Below are 22,881 nucleotides of genomic sequence, written 5' to 3'. Positions count from 1 at the left end.
AGGGAATGCCACCCACTCAGCTGGACATACCCTGGATGGGGTCTTCACCAATGACTCTAGACTAGAAATAGGCTCTCCCTTGCCCCTGTCCTGGTCGGACCATCTGGCCGTCCCCCTTGAATTCGCGCCTCTCCACCAGGCTATACCCGAGGTGGATAACAATAAGTGGGAATCGAGGAGGAACTTCCAGGGGATGATTAATAATACTCTTGCCCCTCTGTTGTATAATCTTAAGCCCCACCTTGGGAGGGACGCGAAGCAGCTGCCACTGTCCTGTCAAACACCTTTGCAAGCGCCGTGGATATCCTTGCGCCGGTCAAACAACACTACTCTGCCAGGTAACGGTCCTCTGCCCCCTGGTTCTCAGATTCCCTCAGATTGCTCAGACAGGGGTGCAGGAAACAAGAAAGACTCTGGAGATCACATTATGACCCTTTGAAAAAGATAAACATAAATCTTTGCTTAAGGGATATAAATCTGCGGTGTTGGCAGAAAAGAAAGCGTACTTCGCTAAGCTGACTGCCTCACTTAGCTCCCCTAGGGAATTGTTTAAAATTGTGGAGTCGCTGTCCCTCCTCCAGTCACCCGATCCCATAGTAGCTACTCAAGAACTGTGTGATCAGATTTCTACCTTCTTTCACACCAAGATCATGGACATCTACACAGCTCTGGAAGCCCTCAATCTTGACCAAGAGGTCCGCCCCCCGACGGTCACTCACCTCCAGGAAGTACAGGCCCATACATCCGGCAATATCCTCTCCAATTTCCCCCTTCTTACTCTTCTTACTCTGGATCAACTTAATGTGCTCCTTGACAAGCTTCAATCCAGATCCCCTCTGGATCCCTGCCCATTGAGAATCGTCAAGGAATGTAGGGACGTAATGCTGCCCCCTTTGTTGGAGGTTATGAATCTGGCTATTTCCGAAGGTGTTTACCCCTCATCCTGGAAAATGGCCATAGTCAAGCCCCTTCTAAAGAAGGCGACCTTAGATCCGGGCATTTGAAGAACTTCCGCCCTATTTCCCTTCTTCCTGCCCCCGCTAAGATGCTTGAGGCCCACCTCAACTGCCATCTTTGTATCTTCCGGGATAGTTCCAGTTTTCTAGATCCCTCCCAGCATGGGTTTCGGAAGGCGCATAGTACAGAGTCGGCCCTCACAGTGGTCGTCAATAACATCCGCACTAAGGTCGACAGTGGCCAGACCACCTTGCTGGTACTGCTCGACCTATCTGCCGCATTTGACACCCTGTCCCTCTCCATTCTGGCTACCCGCTTCAGTGAGCTGGGGGTCGATGGACCTGCGCTCAGCCTCTTGACATCTTTCCTTGATCAGCGGGTGCAAAGGGTCAAACTTGGCGACTTCCTCTCCCCAGTCAAGCCTGTGCAGTGTGGGGTCCCCCAGGGCTCATCCTTGAGCCCCACGCTCTTTAACATCTACGCTACCACACTCGCCAGGCTTGTGAGGTCGTTTGGGCTGGAAGTTCTTTCCTATGCCGACGATACTCAGATCATGGTCTCGCTTTCACAGTCAGTCGATGCTACGGCCCAAAATTTTAGGAACTGTATGGAGGCTGTCGCAGGCTGGATGGTTAGGAATTTCCTCAAGCTCAATGGGGAGAAATCTGAGGTCCTTATCTTCGGTAGCAGGCAGGATATCTGGTCATTGGACTGGTGGCCCTCTGCTCTCGGTGCCTGCCCCATGCCCGCATCATCGGCCCGCAACCTGGGTGTTATCCTGGATACGACCCTTTCTTTTGACAAACAAGTCAACAGGACGGTGTCAACCTGCTGCGGAGTCTTAAGGATCTTGAGAAAGATCACCCACTATCTTTCTTTCGAAGCCCGGAAACAAGTGGCGGTGGCTCAAGTACTGTGCCTTGCATGGAACGGGACCTGAAGACATCCAGTCCCTTGTGTCTTATTATGCTCCTGGGAGGACTCTCCGCTCTACCAATAAAAAACTGCTTGCCGTCCCCCGAGTCTCTAAGGCCAGATGGGAGGAAGGGCTTTCTGCTCCCTTGCACCCAAATTGTGGAATTCGCTTCCAGATGACCTCAAGGGACTTGCCTCCCTTGCGCTCTTTCGCAAAGCACTTAAGACCTGGCTCTTCCTGAAAGCCTATGTATAGCCTATCCACTCTTCCCTCAGCACAAACTTCTGTACCATCTTCTAGCGCCTTGATGCCTTTGGGCTTAGTTGCGCTATATAAATCCCCAATTCATTCATTCATTCTTTTACCTTAAGTTAGGTCTGCCTCATCACTCTACTTGGGGCTACTATGTTGGAGGTTACCTTGTAATGCTCTTTCCTTTTGTTACCCCTTCAACCCATTAATGAAGCATGTAATTGGGTAGCCCTTTATGCTTTACCAATTGGATATACACACTAAGCCCAGCTATGTGTATGTGAATGTGAAGTAAACCTTGATTATAAGCAGCACTTTCTGGTTAAGTAAGGTCCAAAAGCACTATATGCATCTACCAGGCTTCCCCTTCTTATTCAGCAAATTAGTATAGTTTAAGTACTTGAAATTCCATGCACTGTTGAATTTCAAATGCATTCATAGCCTTGATAGTGTTAACGTTACTAGTTGGAAGCTAAATGTTAGAGCCTTGTGAAATGAGGCATGCAGGCTATTCACGCTAAGGCAAAGGAATATGACTAAAATGCTGTACAGTATGAGAATGGCTTTCAGCGGCAAAAGAGACAAGTTGTTGAATCGTAGTGGTATAGTAAACTTGATCCAGAGCCACAGGAAGCCGGATGAGTAATGAAAACCAGTGAACTCTGTGCTGTCTAGCATGAACCTGCACATGTGGCAGGATGAGACACGAGCACTATAACATAAGAGCTACTTTTAGAACCAATGGGGCTTGTGGAAGAGAAGTGGGATATAATGGCAAATCCTGTGCTACTTTATTTGGACTAGATCGGTGCATCGTGGGGCCATTTTACTAGAAGTTGAATGGTAGGAAGCGTGAGCAGGTCTAAGATCCCACAGTGATTTAAACAGAGCTAGGTGGGGTGAGATAAGAGACGATCCCAGGGGAATTTGTGAGTTTTCAAACTTTGATGGAAGGCAAGATAGATAAGACGATATTGGTTATGAGAGACCATATGGTACATCCTGGAAAGAATGTAGTTCTAAGCGTCGGCTAGAAGTCCAAAGACACCATACTCTGAGAAAACTCAAACTGCTACACTACATATATCATCACAAACAATGTGATTACTTCACAGGTGCTGAATGGTGCACTTTCAGCCTACAACAATCATGTCTTTGTATATAAACCAGATCACACCTTAATTATTTTAAGTGACTAGGAGAGGCGGTGGAGGAAGAATCTAGCTTAACAGGAGTAGAGGCCATGTTACGGCAGAAATACCGACTCATAGGATGCAGGGGAGTGAGCTTACACATGCAGAGACATTATCTCCACGCACCATGTCCTTGTCCCAGACAGTGCTTTTGAGGTGAACTTCACCTCAACCAGGAGAAGGAGTGAAGGGATAACCACACCCACTCTAGGGTAGATTAGCATCTCCCTTATCTACATCACTTCCTGTTTTTTCCTCCTGCCTGACCAGGAAAGGAACAGTTATGTGGGACTCAGGGCTTCTTCAGACGCCTTAGTGCCCCTGGTTTTCCCCCCGGTGTTACACCAAAAGAATGGAGGGTGCAGGAGATGGAATGAGTCCCTGTCCCCTCCTGCATTATCCTCTGAAGGGAGTTGGTTGCTGGTGGAAGACAGGTCACATGAGTACTCCCACCACGTCCTTAGTTGCTCTGGGGACTGACTGGTGTCAGTGGCCTAGGCTCTCCAACGGCTGTCAATAGGGGGGTGCAATGGGCTTTTTGTTGTCAGCTGGTGTCACGTGTCTCTTCACATTTATATTGAAAAAGGCCTTGAAAAATCAAACATTTTACTAGACCTGCAGGTCTAGTGACTTAAATAATCCACTCGACCTAATTGCAATGCTCTTGACTCATAGCTGGTTTCAAATTATCATGATCACATATGGGAGCACCTTCAAATATGCACGTTCAGTATGTCTGCTATACCAAAAATTATTTTGTTTGATTTAATAGACTAAACTTTTCCTCCACACATAATTGAAATCTAGCCACATATCGGATACACATGACCTTCCGACTCGCCTCGTAGTACTTAACAGCACTGTCATCAGGGTAGGGGCAGGCATGTTTCTCAAATCATGTTTAAAATCTTTCACTTTTAATAAATACATAACTAAAGCATGAAGTGGTAGCACACTGTCATTTGCAATCAGCAGATTTGACATTGAAATGGCTACAAAATTTCCCACTGACATGCGGTTTTACTGATTAAACTATGTAGTGTACACACAATGTTTGGAAATCGAGTTTCTGTAAATATTTGTCATTTGCACATCTCCAAGTAAAGTGTTGCAATTTGTTTGGCTCCTATTTAAATCTTTGTGTGCATCACACTTTTCAGTTAATAACAATGTGCTTTTGTAATTCCTGAAATATTTGTACTATTCATTTATAAGCTATTTAAATGTTGTGTTAGAAAAAAAGGTTACATCTTACAGCCTTTTGTTTCACAATGATTGTCGGACAGCTCAATTGACAAAACCTCCAACAGTAGTAAGAGAAAGAAAAATAATCTAAATTTTCCAAGCAGCAATTGGTAAAAAGACAAACTGACATTTGACCTCTTTCCTTGAACAGACAGCAAATGTGTTCAGATAAAACCAAAATTTACTGTCTGAATGAACAGAACACCTGTTCATTTCCAGATTATGTTCACTCACCAGAACGAACCATTTGGTGCCAAAAATAGCTCGACCTGATCAAATTTGACTCGCCCCTGGGAGTGTGCTAGTAGATTTTTTAAAGGATGTAAAAGGATTGGAGAGAGCACAGTGAGGGTTTTTTTTGTATGCAGGCGTGAGGTCCTTCTTCTTGCATTCACGAGGATTGGACTTTGGGCATGCACACCGAGTGCTTCTGCCGGTTGCTTATGATTTATTTAATAACAATAGCTACTCTGAATCCATTTCAGGTGTTTACTTGCTTGAATTAAGCAGGAGTGCAGAGGTTATTTAAACTGTAAATTAAGCTTTGGTTTTTGCAATGTCGTGCTCATTTCAGCTCTGGGTGGAGACACAGTTGCTGACACTTGTCCTGCTGCCTCTGGATTGCCAACGGCTGTTCACAGAATGGGCAAGCATTCCAGAAAAAAAGGGGATTCTCTGATACCTCCTCATCCTCTTCTTCTCCCTCTATAGATGGCAAGAGGGTGAAGGGTGAATTTGAATTATGCTGAAAATCATTCCCTCTGTTAATGCTTCGTTGGGTCTTAAGCCTTGAATGATAACTAATACTCTTCCATTTCGAATTCTGGAGCAGATGAGGATAGTGGTGATGTACTTCCGTCAGACTTAAATGGCAAGTATATTGATAAAGAGATGCTGCCTTAGATTCTGGCCAGAATTTGCCAGAATATGGGATTTCCTGTGGAGGAATTCATTGGTCGCCGGTTTGGTTGGTAGAACATCCATGGCGGAAGAGAGCATTCTTAAGGACCGAACTCATAAACATATTTACTCTGCCTTGAAGACATTTTATGCTGGGGCTAATTTAGCCACAAGAGTTGGTATTTACGGCGCATACACTTTGCAGTCTTTTATTTTTTACATCAAGAACTTCTTTAAATCAGTTCAGAAGTCTTTGGAGTGTTCCGAACTTTTGAAAGCCTTGGAGAAACAAGTAGAACTTACATCTGATATCTCCTTTGACATTGTGAGACCTTCTGCTCTGGCAGACAGTGCTACCATTTCTGCCACAAGGAATCCTTATTTGAAGGAGTGGTGACATGGTGCGGCACTGAAATCAGTGGCTTTAAGAATGCCTTTTGAGGAAACTAAGTTCTTTGGTCCGGCCCATGAGAAGTTGTTACATAGCATCTCTAAGGAAAATAAACATTCATAGTCCTTTTGACAGTCTGGTGATTCCAGGATCAGGATCCCGCTCCTCTTTCTCCAAATCCTTCTTTCGTCAGATTTCAAGACAACAGCAACAGCAGTATTCTTTTTTATAAAAAAACAAAAGGGCAAGGGAAATGGAAATGGAAACCATGTAAACATAAGGGAAAGTCTAGATCTCCAGCCAGAAATCAGCGCTCTCGACTATGCCAGGAACATGTTGCCTGAATCAGTGGGAAGAAAGATATACATTTTCTTTTGGGCTTGGGAGGATTCTACCTCCGACACCTGGGTCCGTCAAGTGGTTAAGACGGGATATCAGATAGAGTTTCTGGAAACTCCGTTGGACTCTTAGATCATTCCTACACTAGAATCTTGAGACATGAAAGGGAAGTTAACACTTGAAGCAGTAATATTCAGGCTGGTGAAGAAGAGGGCAACGGTTCCTGTTCCAAAGTCATAGAGGGGCAGGAGATTTTATTCATGGATTGTCCTAGTCCCTAAACTGCAGGATGATTATTGACCTAAGAGGGATGAAAAAGATGGATACAACGGATTCCATTCAAGAAAGAGACAGTTCAAAAGATCATTCCCTTAATTCTGGACAATGCTTTTATGAACACCATAGATCTAACTGATGCATATTTCCACATTCCACTAGCTGGGTCTCATCAGAGATACCGCAGGTTTTTTTGCCCTGAAAAGAAACAATCAGTTCCAGGTATTGCCCTTCGGCATCAAGTCTGCATCAAGGGTCTTTATGAAAATAATGCCTCTCTTAGTCGCTCTTCATCATCTTCAGGGGTGGAGTATATTTTCATACTTGACTTGCTCCTCGATGCTGTAAGAGGGTAGATATTGAAGTGTTGGGATATGATAAGAAATTTTCTTCATGGTCTCCTCATAAATTTGCAGAAATGCAAGCTAAATACTTCTAAAGAACGGGAATTTCATCTGGCTCATTTCCTGACAGATTTGGGCATGTTTCTTTCTGCCAGAGGAGAGAGCAACGAAGCTGAGAACAACTCTCTTATCTCGGACGGAAGCCACAGAAAGATTATGGCTGAGGGTCACATGGCTATGTGTGTGTGTTTCTACTCGCCTTTTTATATGAGACCTCTGTTGGCACACCTAGCAAAGTACTGGAAACCAACTTACATGGACTTCCTGGTTATGGACCTCATCAGAGGGCAACTTCAGAGGAGATTATTGTTGAGGCGGGGATTTCCTCTTTATTCTCCACCAGAGATGATGTTAACAACGGAGGCCAGTCCTTCAGGTTCAGGTGCAACATTGGGGAACAAAGAGGCTCAAGGGAGATGCCATCAAACGACAAGGCAAACTGAAAGGGGTTGTCGGCAGTTTTCCAGGCAGTTTACAACTCAGTAGGGACATTCTGAATGAGCATGTGATTATCAGGATGGGCAACAAGGCAGCAGTGTCATATGTGAACAGATGCGAGGAACAAAGTTTGCCTCTCAATCTGATCACCTTGAGAATTGGAGCTTGGGCGGAGAAGCATCTACTTTCCCTCAAGGCAGCTCACATCAGATGAGAAGATGATACAGTACCAGACAAGCTAAGCAGGGTGCTCTACTCATCTCCAAACCTGTCTCTCTCTCTTCTGGTCTTCTCCCAGATATACCAGAGGTTCTGGATCCCTTTTTTGACATGTTTGCTTTCAGGGTAGACACTAGCTTTCGGTGTTCTTCCCTTGGTATCGGTATCCAGATGGGGCAAAATAACCTCGCACTGGACCCTCCAACCGACCCCACTGACCCCCACACCGCCGCACGAAACCTCAGACAGTGGATCGAAGACTGCGCAAACACTCTCGCCCAGCTAAAAAAGCTCTCCATCAACCACTCCAGCAAGAAAGCTGCCTGGTTCACTGAAGAACTCCAGACCTCCAAACACACATGCCGGATGCTAGAGAAAAAATTGCACCAAGACCGCACGTCAGACAACCACGCTGCCCACAAGGACGCCATTCGCAGACACCACCAACTCATCAGAACAACCAAGAGATCCTCCTTCAAAGCCCGACTGGACAACATTGCACACGATTGCAAAGAGCTCTTCAGCATCGTCAAGGAACTCTCCAACCCCAGCGCCAACACCAACGACATCCCGCCCTCGCAAGAACTGCGCGACTCTCTGGCCACTTTCTTCCACCGCAAGATCATAGACATCCACGACAGCTTCAAAGCACCGCCAGCCCCAGCCACGACTGATCCCACCCCGAACACCACCAGCACCACCCTGGGCCTACGTCAATGATGACGACGAGACACGAAAGATCATGAACTCCATCCACTCGGGATCACCAGCAGACGCCTGCCCACACCACGTGTTCAACAAAGCAGACTCCACCATCGCACCCCAACTATGAAAGGTCATCAACATCTCCTTCGACTCAGCGACATTCCCGGAAAGCTGGAAGCATGCCGAAATCAACACCTTCCTCAAGAAGCCCAAGGCGGACCCCGACGACCTCAAGAACTTCCGCCCCATCTCCCTGCTCCCCTTCCCGGCAAAGGTCATTGAGAAAATCGCCAACATACAGCTGACCCGCCACCTCGAGGACAACAACATCCTAGACCCGCCGCAAACCGGATTCAGACGGAACCACAGCACCGAGACAGCCCTCATTGCCGCCACAGACGACATCCGATGCCAACTAGACAACGACGAAACCTCAGCCCTCATCCCCCATGACCTGTCAGCCGCCTTCGACACGGTATGCCACCGCACACTAAGAACATGCCTCCAAGAAGCCGGAATCCGGGAAAAAGCCCTAGACTGGACCACCTCCTTCCTCTCCGACAGAGGGTCCGCCTCCCACCCCACCGTCCCAAAGCTACCAACCTCATCTGCGGCGTACCCGAGGGCTCATCCCTCAGCCCGACGCTGTTCAACATCTACATGGCCCCCCCTCGCTCAAGTGGCCCGCCAACACGACCTGAGCATCATCTCCTATAAGCCGACGACACCCAGCTCATCCTCTCCCTCACCAAGGACCCACACACCGCCAAAACTAACCTCCACAAGGAAATGAAGGCCGTCGCCGAGTGGATGAGGAGCAGCCGTCTGAAGCTGAACTCAGACAAGACAGAAGTCCTCATCCTCTGCCCCACCCCATCTGGCTGGAACGACTCCTGGTGGCCGACAACGCTTGGAACAGCACCGACCTTTTACAACCATTACAACGCAACTATTACAACGCAGTGCTGTTACAACGCAGGTTTTACTACGCATACCATTACAACGCATTACTCTGGGGGGCGCTCTAGGATAGGGAATACTTTTAATTTACTATCCAACACCTTCCCTAGTGTCCACGGGGACTGGAGTTGGAATAGTAAATTAAACTATTCACTATCCAGCACCCCCAAGTGTAATGCGTTGTAATGGTATGTGTAGTAAAACCTGCGTTGTAACAGCATGCGTGGTAAAAGCATGCGCTGTAAAGTCATACATTCGCACCGACACCCACGGACCACGCACGCAACTTGGGAGTCATCCTCGACTCCTCCCTCTCCATGGCCAAGCAGGTCAGCGCCGTCTCCTCCTTCTGCTACAACACCCTCTGCATGCTTCGCAGGATCTACAAGTGGATCCCGATCGAAACCAGAAGAACGGTGACTCAAGCCCTCGTCAGCAGCCGGCTGGACTACGGCAACGCACTCTACGCAGGGATCCCGACAAAACACCTACAGCGACAACAACGCATCCAGAACGCCTGGCCCCGTCTGATCCTCAACCTCCCCCGACACAACCACATCACCCCCCACCTCAGAGATCTTCACTGGCTCCCTATCAACAAAAGGATCCCTTTCAAGCTCCTCACCCACGCCCACAAAGCACTCCACAACTCCAGACCAGCCTACCTGAACAACAGACTCAACTTCTACACACCTGCCTGCCAGCTCCGCTCCGCCAGCCTCGCCCTCGCCGACGTCCCACAACGAATCCAGCGTACCACCTCCGGTGGCAGATCCTTCTCCTTCCTCGCTGCCAAGACCTGAAACACCCTTCCCACCCACTTGCGGCAGTCCTGGGACCTGCTCACCTTCAGGAAGCTCTTCAAGAGCTGGCTCTTCGAGCAGTAGCAGCAGCCTCAAACTCCACCCCCGCAGCTCCTTGAGACCCTCATGGGTAAGTAGTGCGCTACAAGTTCTGTGATTGATTAATTTATTGATTGATTGATTGATGGGGTTTCTTCCCCATGGCCTTCCCAGCTGCTATGTGCTGTACCATGTATTTCTCCAATTCCCCGCCTGCTCTCACGGGTTGAGAGGGGGAGAGTGGAAATTGTGCTGGCAGTTTTGTTGCGGCCCAGATGCTTAAGGTTTCCTCTTCTAAAGAGCCTGGTAGTTCTTCCTCTTTGGAGATTCCCATGAACTCCATTTTCTCCAAGATCGGTTGGGTGTCCACCTTTTCCAAGACTAACACTCTTGTGCTGGGCTTCAGAGAAGAGGGGTACCTCAGGACGTAATGAGATTATTCAGGGTTCCAGACACCTTTTAACGTTAAAGTCCCAATCCAAACATTGAAGAAATGTTGAGGAATGGTGAGATTCTAAATCCCTTTTAGCAGATCAATATGAAATATACCTCTGTTCTGCAATTCTTGCAAGGTGGTTTTCGGAAGCAATTGGCTGTTCCTACTAATTACAGCAGTGATTTTGATTTGGTGATCAGACTCTTAAAAAGTTTTTCCACTGGTGTCCAGAACCTCTCTTTCTTCGTGGGATTTGCCCTTAGTCCTGAAAGTAATACACGGTGTACTTTCTGAACCACTGACTTCTGTTGATTTAAAATATGTATCCTTTAAGGTGCCATTCCTTGTGGCTTTTACATCTGCTAGGAGGATTGGTGAGCTGGGACCCTTGTTAAGCAGACCTCCTTTTTGAAGAGTCTGTAAGGTAGAGTACTTTTGAAGCACAATCAGGCTTTTCTTCCCAAGGTAGCATTCAAAATTCATAGGAGACAAAAAGTATTGTTACCCGTGTTTTTTTCTTTCTCTGGCCTCCAATGAGTAGGAACTTTTCATTTTCTGGACGTTAAAATGGCATTTGAAATTTACCTCTAACGGTCTGAAGGGTATAGGAAATATGATTTTATTGTTGCTTTCGGTGGTGCCAATTAGGGGCACAACATTTTTTGCGTTTCTTTAAGCAGATGGATTAGATCCACAGTTGTGTTGGCATACGCTTTGTCTAATATTTCTCTACCTGAAGGGATACAAGGTAGATCCACTAACTAGGTAGCAGCTTCTTGGGCTCAAGCACAGTGAGTTCCCCGATCAGAGACTTGCAGAGCAGCTACTTGGGTCTCAGCTCAAACTTTTTTGAAATACTATCAAATTCAGAATTCTATGTAGGGTAAATCATTTGGGGTAAATGTGTTAAATGCAGTATTTTCCGCATAAACCGAATGCTTTTTTTGTTACACAGATTAAAATGTACTGAGCATCATGGTGCAACGTGTTTCAATATTCTATTAGGATATGGTTGGCTGAGAAGATCATCTTTTGCTTTAGTGAGACTGAAAAGTTATGACTTGGAAGAGGACATGGGATGATGCCCACTTAATTACCGGTGAATCTCATTATGCTTTGCCTCTTATGTCCTCATCACAGCAGTCATCAAGTACCACCCTGCCAGCTGGACTTTATGAGGCTTGGTACAGTCAAGAAGTCATGTGTGTAAGAGTGAAGGTATGCACTACTAGGGAGAGTGGGGTTACGCCACCACTTCTTGTTTTCTTGTTTTTTTCGCCTGGTTGAGGTGGATTTCACCTCAAAAGCAATGACTGTGACGAAGACATTTGGGACCAAGGATGATGAGATTTACCGATCGATAAACTTGCATAAACTTCCCCAACGTCAAGTGCAAGTAGCTCAACTAGGCTTGCTTTACTTTGAATTAGGTTACACTTAGTCCTGCACAGTGCTTTAAATGGAAATATAGAAGTGCTGGTGCTCACTCTTTAGAGTACCTATTTGCTACTGAAAAGTGCCGGTACTCTACCATTAAATGCATTGCAGCAGTGCTGAGAAGTAAAGGTACTCTCTTTTTCCAATCAAAGAAGTGAAGATACTCCGTTCAAGACAGTGCCTGCCCATAGTACTGGTACTGCACTAATAAATAAGAAGTCAAAACTACAGCTAAAGAAACACAAAGCAAGAAATATTTCCCATATGGGTTAATCAAACCTGACAACTTGCAATCTATTGATGACAACCGTACACAGTCTTACCCCAAAGTCTAGAAGATGGGCGGGAGTGAACCCACAATAGTTGAGAAGATTGTTCTCTGTTGACAGAACACCATGTTTCCAACTCCTGTCTTTTTTTTAACTCACTGTCATTGGGAGTGCTAGCTCAAAAAACAACACAGCTCCCAAAAATATCAAACTTGTAATACAAGACGACAAAAGTAATTAATGTCTTGCCTACATGGAGCTACCTAGCATTTCTGTTCATATGACCTGGGGGCGTTATGTTTTGGTTTCTTGGGCTCTGATGCCGTTGAGAGGTACGAGTAAAAACCCTGGCTCTAAGACTTATGTCAGTATTGCCTTCTCTTTCAAAACAGGCAAAGAATGTATGAGAAACAGAGGCATGAAAAGTACTTGGTATGGGATCCTTTTTAACCCGACTATAGGGTGGAAATAAAAGTGCAAGGTCACCTGCTGACTCCTTGCCAGTAATGAGGATGTACTTCTTTTTGGTGGCATGGGGTTATCGAGTCACCGTAGCAGAGAGGCTTACACTACAATACAGCAGGGTGTCATTAACAAACTCCAGAAATCACAATGTGACGTCACCCAATGCACAAGGAATTCTGGGGACTGTGGGGTCAGACAGACAGCAACACAGACAAGGGGGCACTACACTTTCACCATGAGGTATCCTCAAAATGCGAAGGTGAACCTGAGCAATCACACTTTTGTACAGGGTGTTGTGTGATTCTCAGTGTCTGTCAACTTAAACACACACTGCTTCTCAAATGTTGTTCTAGGTTTTGCACAATCTAATATCGACACACCCAAGTATATACTGTAACACTGAATGAACGGCTCCACCTGAACTCATTGATGTCCGCCATGTCTCAACACCCGAACGTCGCATCACCCCACCGGAACCTCTTTTTGAGAGATAGAGCTTACCTGCCTCCATTCTACTGCTGTCACGGGCTTTTAAACGGCAGCACAACAACAGCACTCGAGTGCTTCTGGGAGTTGTAGTCCTTTGGGAGAAGGTTGAGCTCAGTAATCACTCGGTGTCTCATGGTCCTTCCTGGCCCGTGTTCAGAACAGAGGACGGAAAAGTTTCCATCCAAAAGTATGTCCTTCTGGCCCAGGCACGGTGTGCCAAAATAGTTACAAGCTACATTTTTATTTAATATAACTACATTTCCCAGATAGAAGAGAAAGGTACCGTGCTATATGACACAGACAAGGAAAAATACTTCTAATTGGCAGCCTGGAAGGAAGCATCACGATTTTTTTTGATTGGTTGCTCGTCCGACTTAAACACAATCATTGCCACGAAAGTTTGGGGATAAACACAAAAGACGGGCTGTGGAACTAAAGAGACACATTAAGGCAATGGGGGTTCTGACGAGAGTTGAAAAGTACTCAAGACGAGATCGTCTACTCTACACGAATCCGCCAAATATCCAGCAATCAAAAATGCAATTTTTTTTATTTAATCGAGTTCAGAATGAATGATTACCGGATGATTCTCTTTAAGACATGCTCTCCGTCATTTTCAGGCACTGTCAGCCTCATCACAAACATCTCTGAATGATTACATTTCACTTAAACTCATTTAGCGTTTAGTCCTCTTTTGTTCGTAACATTATTCCAGGCCATTTAGAACACATGCCTTCTCTTTCTCTGCGCCTTTTGTGCGTTGCAAAAGTATTATTTTCAAGATGGCCGGTGCTTTCAGCTTTCGAAGGAGGAGAAGATATCAGTCCGTTGTCAGTGTTCACAGCTGCATTGTAATGCTCTCTTCTCATTGGTTGTTACTGTCTACTGCATGGTGCTGATGGTGCAGGCATGGAGGGGTCGGTGTCTGATGTGCTGGTTTGTGACTTGGCTTTCAAGGGCCAGCTGGACGAGCTGAAGACCAGGGTCCTTGCAGACAAATCTCTTGCGACCAAAACGGATCAGGTAAGAGCATCCTGTTAGTTGAAGGCCGGTTCCTGGGGATAAAAGTGATTAGAAGTAGTTAGTTGTAGTTCTGTAGCATAAATGTTAGTTTTCTTAAAAACGTAATAGGGACATTATGTTTGTGGCCGAACTTATGACGAGTATTTTCGTTTTGGTCTGTCACAGTCTACTGGAGAGCGGGATGTTTAGAGAGAACCACTGCATTGTTGATGTGTTCAGAAATATCACTTTGACATAAATCCCTCACTTGGCTGTGGTAATATTCTTCTTTCTTGCTCAATCTTTAATGTCACCTTTAGAATTGTTATGAGTAATGAGAATGTTACACATGTAATGGGGAATGTTGTTGTGAACTGTGTTCTAGATCAGAGAAGCGGTTGGAGCTGATCTGATCTAGACGCTTTGGTTTGTGCTCCAGTGGGTCCTTGGATTTGACTTAAATAAATCCTCCTTAAATCTATGTTTGCCTCCTCCGCTTTTTACACTGGCGACGAGGTTCTTTTGATAACTTATGGACCCACTGTGTTACCAAGCGTAATCTTAATTTATTTTGAATTTGAACTAAAACGAACTCACGGCGTGATCTTCTGACTTTCACTCGGTTGATACCTGATGTATCTGCTCCGCTGAACTGTGAGGTATTGTGAGCTTTTATTTGTTGAAAGGATTTCTCCCCGCAAGATTGAGCGTCGGTGAAGTGTTCAACGGCTGTTTGAGAGCTCGTGCATTCGCGCGCTGCCTCTGACGTCAATTCTGGCTTGAAACGCAGTGTTGGAACGCAGAGTTGAAGCGCTCAACGTAGACGCCAGCTGCTGAGTGAAACGGAACGTTTATTTGGAACGCATCGTTGTGACAGCGCTACGTCGTGGCCATTTTGTGAGTTTTCTGAAAAGGTGTCGGAGATTTCTTACGGAGTGAAGCAGTTCGAAGAATTTCTTCAATTTAAGGTTATTATTTTTTTTATTCGAACTGCGAATTCAGTGATTCGCACACTTGTTTTCAGGACACAGTTAGTGATACTTCGTGCAAGCGATTCATTTTGGTATTTATATTATTTTGTTTTGTTTTCTACAGTTATACGCACACTATTAATTCCAAGTGCGTGTCACTATTTATTCAACTGTGATTCACACTTTCATGACTCTACAGTGATACGCACACTATTAATTTCAAGTACTTATTGTTGAAACCTGAGTCGGGTCGGGGACAATCGATATTTGCCCGGCGGTATTGCCTCTGTGACCCTCTAGTTATTTAATCAATGAAGAGGCAGGCGCTGGAGACTGGAAAGCAGGAAACAAGGTTTTTTATTCTCTCCGGAGGAGAACACAGCAAAACGGACAGAAGGTATCGTTCTGAGGTGCTCTACTTACGTTTTGGGGCATGGCCCCTTATATACAGTGTTTGTGGTTTTTATTACAGTTTACATACATATGATAAAGCTTTGATGTACGAAAAGACATTCCAGGAATCCCCCTTCGGGCCCGTTCCCACACATATCTACAGTAGAAATCCCCACCCTGGTCACAGCAGGTGATGACTATCGCGCAGCTGGATATTCCGCCAATTCATGGAATGCGGGGTTCGATCGGATCTCATGGGGTGGGGGGGCTTTGATCAACTCGGGGGTCCTTTGAGGAGGGAAGCTTTCTATTGTACGGGGAGGGGCAAGGGATAGTATCGGCAGAGCTGGGTGTCGGTCTGGGAACGGGGAAGACAAACGGGCACACGGGGAAAAGGGGGTTTGCATCTAAGGGCCGGGGATCATGAAAGGGAAGAAGGGAGGTGTCGCGCTGGGAACAGGATGAGGGCCTGGGGCAGAGCAGCGCCGAAGAGGGGTTTATGATTCAAGGCAGGTGCAAGCAGGGGGGGTGGTCAGCGTGCAGGCTTAGTGAAGGCGAAGGGCTATGTCAGGGGCCAGCGGCATGCAAAAGGGTTCGTTCTGATCGGGGCGTCTTAAAATGGCGGGTGCGCACGACAAAAGTGTGGCATCAGGGGAAGAGGCAAGATGGCGCGGATAATGTTCACCAAAACGTACTAATTTTCAACAGTCCTCCCTTTAACATATTCAAGACATCTTGCTGGTTCATTTTCTACTTGGTTCTATTGCGGTGGGCATGAGAAAGAAAACGGTAGGAACCCTAGATGAAAGAGTTGTAAACAATACATTTTGAGATTTCTAGTTTTTAGGAGCTGGACCTATTGGATAAACCTTGATAAACTTGTTCAGCAGGAAAGTCATAGGAATGTAATACAAAAAACGGTTCTGTAGCGAGAGCAGCAAGTACATATCATAACGTGAACTGGCAGGTTATTACATATCTCAGATTCGGATTGGAGCAGGATCAATACAATGGCGGCTGGGAGAGAAATGAGGCATAGCAGAAACGGTGATTGAGGATGTCAAATGTTCGAAGTTAACGAGTTCTCATTATTCTTTGTGGTCTTTCGTTGGCGCTGTGGAGCACCGGCGATGGAGCTACGGGTCCAGCTCTATTCTAAGTTCTGCGTTGCAGGGCACGACCCTTTCCTCGCGTTTCTGGTCGGAAAGGTCCCTTTCGCCCTGTGTCCTTTGAGGTGATTGTCAGAAAGTTCAGATGGAAGAAGAGCGTACAAAACAGTCCATAGGGTAGGTCGGAGAAAAAGGGGGATGGAGCAAGGCCAAATTAGGAACAGACTAGGGGAACGAGAGACTTCAGATAGGCGGGCGTGTGACCGAATTCAGAGAGCGGGGACTTGTCGGCAAACACTGGACATCGAGCAGGGGCATCAGGTCGGCCCTTTCTTCTCATGTTGTCGAAAACAGTGCCTCGTCCTGCAGCTCTTTTCTGTCGTGGTCTCGCCTTGGCTAATGTCGCAGGTGTTCCTTAGTCTGCAGTCAGGCCTCGTGCTCCCACATCCGGTCCTTCTCTCCTCCAACAGCAGTACCCTTAAACAAGTTTGAAAAGACAGTCTTTAGAGAATTTGCAGATGAAGATAATCAAAAAGTCTATTTCTCTCCCAGCTCCAGGCAAAGAATGAAAATGCCCGTTATATTAGTGTTCACAACTGGCATATGAATGACCGGTGACGGGCCTGTTGGATCTACTATGACTTTCCTTCACAATTATTTATTACAGTCACGACAGTTCATCTGATGGTGACCCACCTTCGTGAGACGAACCTGGCAAAGATATGCCGTTCTCCAGAGTTTTACATTTACAAAGGGTACTGTGAGTTGTCAACATGGTACTACACAGGCATTTTGCTGAGAGACGAACATGGCTAAACATTTCTTTTCTATCGATGCATCCTGCTTTTCAACTACTACGGGGTTCATTTCGATGATTCACCTTGGACTAGTCAGTTAACCTTGTAAAACATCATTCTGGGTCCTACGTAACTTCCTACGGCCTGAGTACTTAATCAGAAAAGACAGGGGTTTTGTGGGAGACGACTAGGGACATAGAAACTTGTGGTAAGGGCGTAAATCGACCCATCTCTCACAACCGGAAATGAGGGGTAGTTTCATAACTCCCGTTTTTGGGCGGCTGATACAGGGGATGTAACAGGGGTGATCATTTTTCCTGTTTGGGTATTGCGACAAGTCGGGGTGGGGAGGGTCGCGTATTCTGAGGTCCTTTCTTATACCATAGGAGCCGTTGACATGTAGTTCCCTTATTACGGGCCAGATTAGGGAACCTCTGTCGTCTTTCCTGTCCTTTCCCTTACGGCCCAACCTCGGTTCATTGACTTCTAGCGGAAAAGGAGAGGTAATGACGCGGTCTCGGGGTGATTGTATTAAAGGCAAGTTTTTTTTGTTTGTTTTTTTTGTGTGCAAATACTGACGGTATTTGAAGCCAATTAGGTGGTGTGCTAGGGGGGGGGGGGGGGGGCAGTCTGCCAATTTCGGGGCTAATCACTTGGAAGAGTGGGAGTGGAGAGAGAGAGAGAGAGAGAGAGAGAGAGAGAGAGAGAGAGAGAGAGAGAGAGAGAGAGCAAAAGGGAGAGAGAGAGAGAAAAAGAGAGCAAAAGGGAGAGAGAGAGAGAGAGAGAGAGAGAAAAAGAGAGCAAAAGGGAGAGAGAGAGAGAGAGAGAGAGAGAAAAAGAGAGCAAAAGGGAGAGAGAGCGAGAAAGAGAGGGAGAGAGAGAAAGAAAAAGAGAGCAAAAGGGAGAGAGAGCGAGAAAGAGAGGGAGAGAGAGAAAGAAAAAGAGAGCAAAAGGGAGAGAGAGCGAGAAAGAGAGGGAGAGAGAGAAAGAAAAAGAGAGCAAAAGGGAGAGAGAGAGAGAGAGAGAGAGAGAGAAAGAAAAAGAGAGCAAAAGGGAGAGAGAGAGAGAGAGAGAGAGAGAGAGAGAGAGAGAGAGAGAGAGAGAGAGAGAGAGAGAGAGAGAGAGAGAGAGCAAAAGGGAGAGAGCGAGAAAGAGAGGGAGAGAGAGAAAGAAAAAGAGAGCAAAAGGGAGAGAGAGCGAGAAAGAGAGGGAGAGAGAGAAAGAAAAAGAGAGCAAAAGGGAGAGAGAGCAAAAGGGAGAGAGAGCGAGAAAGAGAGGGAGAGAGAGAAAGAGCGCAACGGCAGGCTAAATAGTACACGTGCAACAGAGAGGGTGGCAGTGTATTCAAGAAAGGCTATTTAGTGCATTACACAGTAAAGGGCATTCATGGGTCTGCGTTAGAATCTTGTAATCATGCAGTTTGAGCATTAAACAGGGTAGAGGGGACGCGCCTTGAGAAAAAGGAAAGAAGAAAGGAGGTACCATTTTGTCGCACTTTCTCGCATTCTCGGTCCTTCGACCAGTTGGGTCAACGCCTCAGTCACACACACACATTCTCTCATAGTTTCGCATCATATGTGACATGGGTTCATTCGTCCGGTCTGGTTTAAGGGTGATCACTTTTTATCAGGTTGTGCTAATTTTTCGGGTTTGTTCGATACGTGAGTAGTTTGCAGGCGTGCTTAGGCACCACCTTGCGGTGCTAGTCTGCTCCGTGTATTAGACATGGCAAGGCTTCGGATCTTCGCCACACCTCGGCTGTAATCTCTGATGTAACCTGCAGAGGGAAGGAAAAAGGGGGGTGGGGGGAGACAGCATTCGCGCATATTTAAATACATGTATTCAAGAGTCCTTTTTACTCACCTCTTACTCGTCTTCCCTCCTCGGGGCAGAGTCCCCGGGGATATGGTTTCTGGAGTCAGGGGGGGGGGGGCAGTGTGCCCTTATAGGTCGTGTGCGGGGAAAACGTAAAAAGGAAACCAGAGGTGCCTAGTACGAGGTATCTAGTCAAAAGGATGTATCTCACTATCGGGATCCTTAAACCTCTTTCAACGCTGTGGCGTTCTAAGGTTCTTGGGTCAGCTCCGTTCCCTGATACCTTGGAACGTTGTACTTTATAACATTTACACCATTTCATTTTACCCTCCTTTAACATTCCCTCATTTACACCGTTCGTTTTACCCATCCTTGGAAGTCAAGGCCTTCCTCTACGCGAGAGTTCATGGGTCAGTCGCGTACTTTTGAAGGCGGGGTGTCGTGTTGTCGATCCGACCCGTCCTCCAGGGCTGGGCAACCATCTTCTTTTAACCTTAAAGAGAGAGCAGAGTAGGGTGCACAGAAAAGAACTTTCCCACCGATCCCACATTTTTAAAATAAAGCATGCAATACCCGTCCATAGTTTCAAAAAACTTTATTTTGCAAAATCATTTCAGCACGTGGATTATGAGGGTGCGGTCGTATTTGGCCGGTCGTGGCAATGGCTAAAGTGCGTACAGTGGGGGGTGTCGTTTGTAGCAATAAAAACATCGGAAAGTTTTATTCATTCATTTGTAAGAAACTAAAACGTCTATTAATTGGCTGGGGGTTCGGGGGGGGGGCATTTATTTTCATAATTTAGAAGCATAATCATAATAGTTGCAATCAGATTTCCTATATGTATACCGTATGTGTGCGTCGTAGATGAGGTTATACATCAGCTATAAAAAAATATAATACATTGTACATTTGTAATCAGCATTTGTAACGCGATCCTTTCATACTGTTCGTCGAGTGAGCTCCCCTTGTCTTTTCTAGCCAAGTGTACAAAGGATCATATAAAGTCTCAGAACATCAAGTTTATATTAGTGTGAAGGAACACCACGAGGTGTTCGTAAGTTCCGATGGATACCAGCGCCATCTTGGGCGGGGCCGGCTCAGTCCGGAGGCAGCATCAGGGGGAAATGTTCCCATTACTGGCAGTTGGACCAGAGTCCTTTTCGGCAGTTCTAGAATTCATGCTAACAGAGGGAGTGGCAATGTCACGTTTATTTCGTTGGCGATCAAGGCAGCCGTCCCTTACCGGAAACCTGCAGAGGCCGAAGGTTCCGCCGGGGACCTTTGTAGGATCTTCAAGGCTGCGGAGATGCTATCGGAGATGGGGGGCTCGTGCCCCAGCGGGCAAATGTTTGAGTTATATTGCTGGTCAAAGTTACTCTAGTGGCCGGGGCCCGCCTTCCAGCGGACCCAGACACCATTTTGAGGCCCTACAGGGGCCACTCTCGTCGAGTTTTGCAAGAGTGGGAGAGATCCTTCGGAGTGAAAGGAAGAGGTCCCTGTTGTGTGAAAGCGGGACGTTCAGCTGGGGTGCAGCTGTGATGCCCCCACCTGGGGGGGGCGAGGGAGACTCGTTCGCGCCGTCTCCTTCTCCCGGTGCACTCCATGCTGTTCTTTTTCATCGCCCCGCATGAAGGTCTCTCCACATCCGGTGTTCCCCAAGTCTTGTGCTCAGTGCTGTGGGAGTATGGCCACCTGTGGCGCGCATTCGGCGCGGCACGAGTATCAGTGCAGTCATTGCTGGTTCGGTGTTCCGAAAATATGGCCACCATTGCACGTTCGGTGCTGCGCAAGTACTGGGGTGCCACCATGGTGTGTTCGGTGCTGTGGAAGTATTGGCACCATCGCCTGACTGGGGGTGTTCGGCGTCGGGCCGGGGGCTGGGAGACCTCCTATCGGTGGAGGTGGGAGAGGCTCGTCCGCGTCGCCTCTCCCTCCCAGCCCAACTTGGACAAATTGTTGTGGAGGTACGTGCAGGACATCCCGCCGTCCAGAGCTGCTGCGGCTGTTACGGAAGGGAAAAGAAAGAGGTGCCTCGTTCTTCTCTGGACATGTGGCGGGACTACTTAAGTCTATCCAGGCCCGTTGCGGCTGGCTGAGGAGACATGTGGCGGGACTACCTACAACTGCCCAGGCTGCTGGCTCCTGCCTCTCCTCCGGCTCCCCCATACGTTAAGATTTCCTGACCAAGAGTTGGCAGCGGGGCCCGCCTTATATGGGTTGTCGCTGGTTGGGCGTAGCCGTAACCCTGCCCTACCTTGGAAGGTTCCAGAATGGGGGGGGTGAATGTTCTGTTTGACTTTCATTTTCTACAGTTTTACTGTTATTATTCCTTGTTTGTTGTGCTAAATAAAAAGTTCAAGTTCATCAATGGTCTACGGATTTTGTTTTGCCATTTCTTTCTTTTCCAGGTTGCTTTTATGCTAAGTTTCTGCTAACAGAGGTCGAGTAACACGGAAACACGTGTAGAGGGATGACGCAGATTCGTACATTACATACACACAAACTCAGACGGGGGACAGTACAAGTACGACATACAAAGACCCAAGACGAATATAAAACAGTTATTGGTCATGATTATCTCTTTCCGTCTGTGAATTTTAAAGCGAGGCTGGGTTCCCGTCTTGACGTTGCCCGACCTAGGAGAACTTGAGCATGCCGCTGAAATTGTCCTGGCGAAATCTGTGCCATCGGGCATAATCAAACGTGGTGGTTCTATCTGGTCTGCCTATGTAAGTCGGGTTCTTCTTTGTCTCGCGCTTTTTCTCGTACTGCCGGTCTGTCGTTCCTGTCGGCCCTTTGCCTTTACTCACGCTCAGTAGAGTCGGGCATTGGGCTTTCCAGTGTCCGACATATCTACAAAAAGCGCATTGGTCTGGCCCTAAGTCTGGTCGTCTTTTGCATAGTGTCGGGGGATAAGTTGTGGGTAGCGGTGTCCTGGGGTTGTCCTGTCGGTATATTTCTCTACTTGGTTTGTCCTCGTCTTTTCTCTGTCGTTGCATAGCCTCTCTGCGCCACATACCGAGACTGTCGAGCATAATAGGCGTTGTCTTATTATTTCGAAGGGCTATTTCTAACGTTTCTATTTTATCAAGGTCAAAGGATCCTGCCAGTGGCCACTGTTTGTCTTGACTTTCTTTGGTATACCTGTGCCACAATTTATTATAGGCTATGGTAACTAATCCATAGTTTATGAACATGTCCTTATTAGGGGTGCCTTCTAGTGGAGCTATATGGTCCACCTCTAATACACGGTCCGGGCTGAACCAATTATCAATCAATGGGGAGAAGACCGACATGACGGCTTGTAACGAGGGACTAATAAGTCAGCAGTGCCTATCTTATCACTAGGTGCAAAGACTAGACAGAATATTCCTATTCTACGTTGTTTGCAGGCAGTGAATACCTCATGAACAAAAATAAAAAAAAGAGTAACCAAGAACGCGGAACAATCAAGCAATTAATAAATAAATAAATAGGATAGAAAAAGGACAATGGGGAGAGTAAGTAGGGCGCAAAAGTCTGCGTCCTCTACCCTTTCACTAACCGCAAAGAGGAAGCTGTTGTTTCCGGTTTGCAGACAGAGAATCTCCAGAAGACAATCTGTGAACAGTAGTTCGGGGTTAAAGAACCCAGTTAATCAGTGAGGGAGTGGGGAGTCTCC

General features: G+C 46.7%; 2 protein-coding genes across 4 annotated transcripts in view; one reads left to right on the top strand and one right to left on the bottom strand.

The window, feature by feature from the left end:
* Positions 1 to 22,881, bottom strand: part of ATG4A (autophagy related 4A cysteine peptidase) — a 176,807-nt gene that overhangs the window by 149,296 nt on the left and 4,630 nt on the right. Inside the window, exon 1 of one of the 3 annotated variants that reach the window (XM_078688780.1) lies at positions 13,146 to 13,915. The exons of 1 other annotated variant lie outside the window; for it this stretch is intronic. In XM_078688780.1, the coding sequence (XP_078544906.1) occupies positions 13,146 to 13,155 (10 nt within the window). In that variant the 5' untranslated portion in view covers positions 13,156 to 13,915. One more of the 3 variants, XM_078688779.1, reaches the window with a different exon arrangement.
* The window catches only part of PSMD10 (proteasome 26S subunit, non-ATPase 10), a 131,951-nt gene continuing 123,095 nt past the window's right edge, over positions 14,026 to 22,881 (top strand). The window contains exon 1 of the mRNA XM_078688782.1: positions 14,026 to 14,156. Within this exon, the coding sequence (XP_078544908.1) occupies positions 14,043 to 14,156 (114 nt within the window). The 5' untranslated portion in view covers positions 14,026 to 14,042. The remainder of the gene's footprint in view (positions 14,157 to 22,881) is intronic.

The sequence above is a fragment of the Lissotriton helveticus genome, chromosome 4_1 (genome assembly GCF_964261635.1).
Source record: "Lissotriton helveticus chromosome 4_1, aLisHel1.1, whole genome shotgun sequence".
NCBI lineage: Eukaryota > Metazoa > Chordata > Amphibia > Caudata > Salamandridae > Lissotriton > Lissotriton helveticus.
Note: the sequence above shows the minus strand (reverse complement) of the source record. Positions and strands in the feature narration are given on the sequence as shown.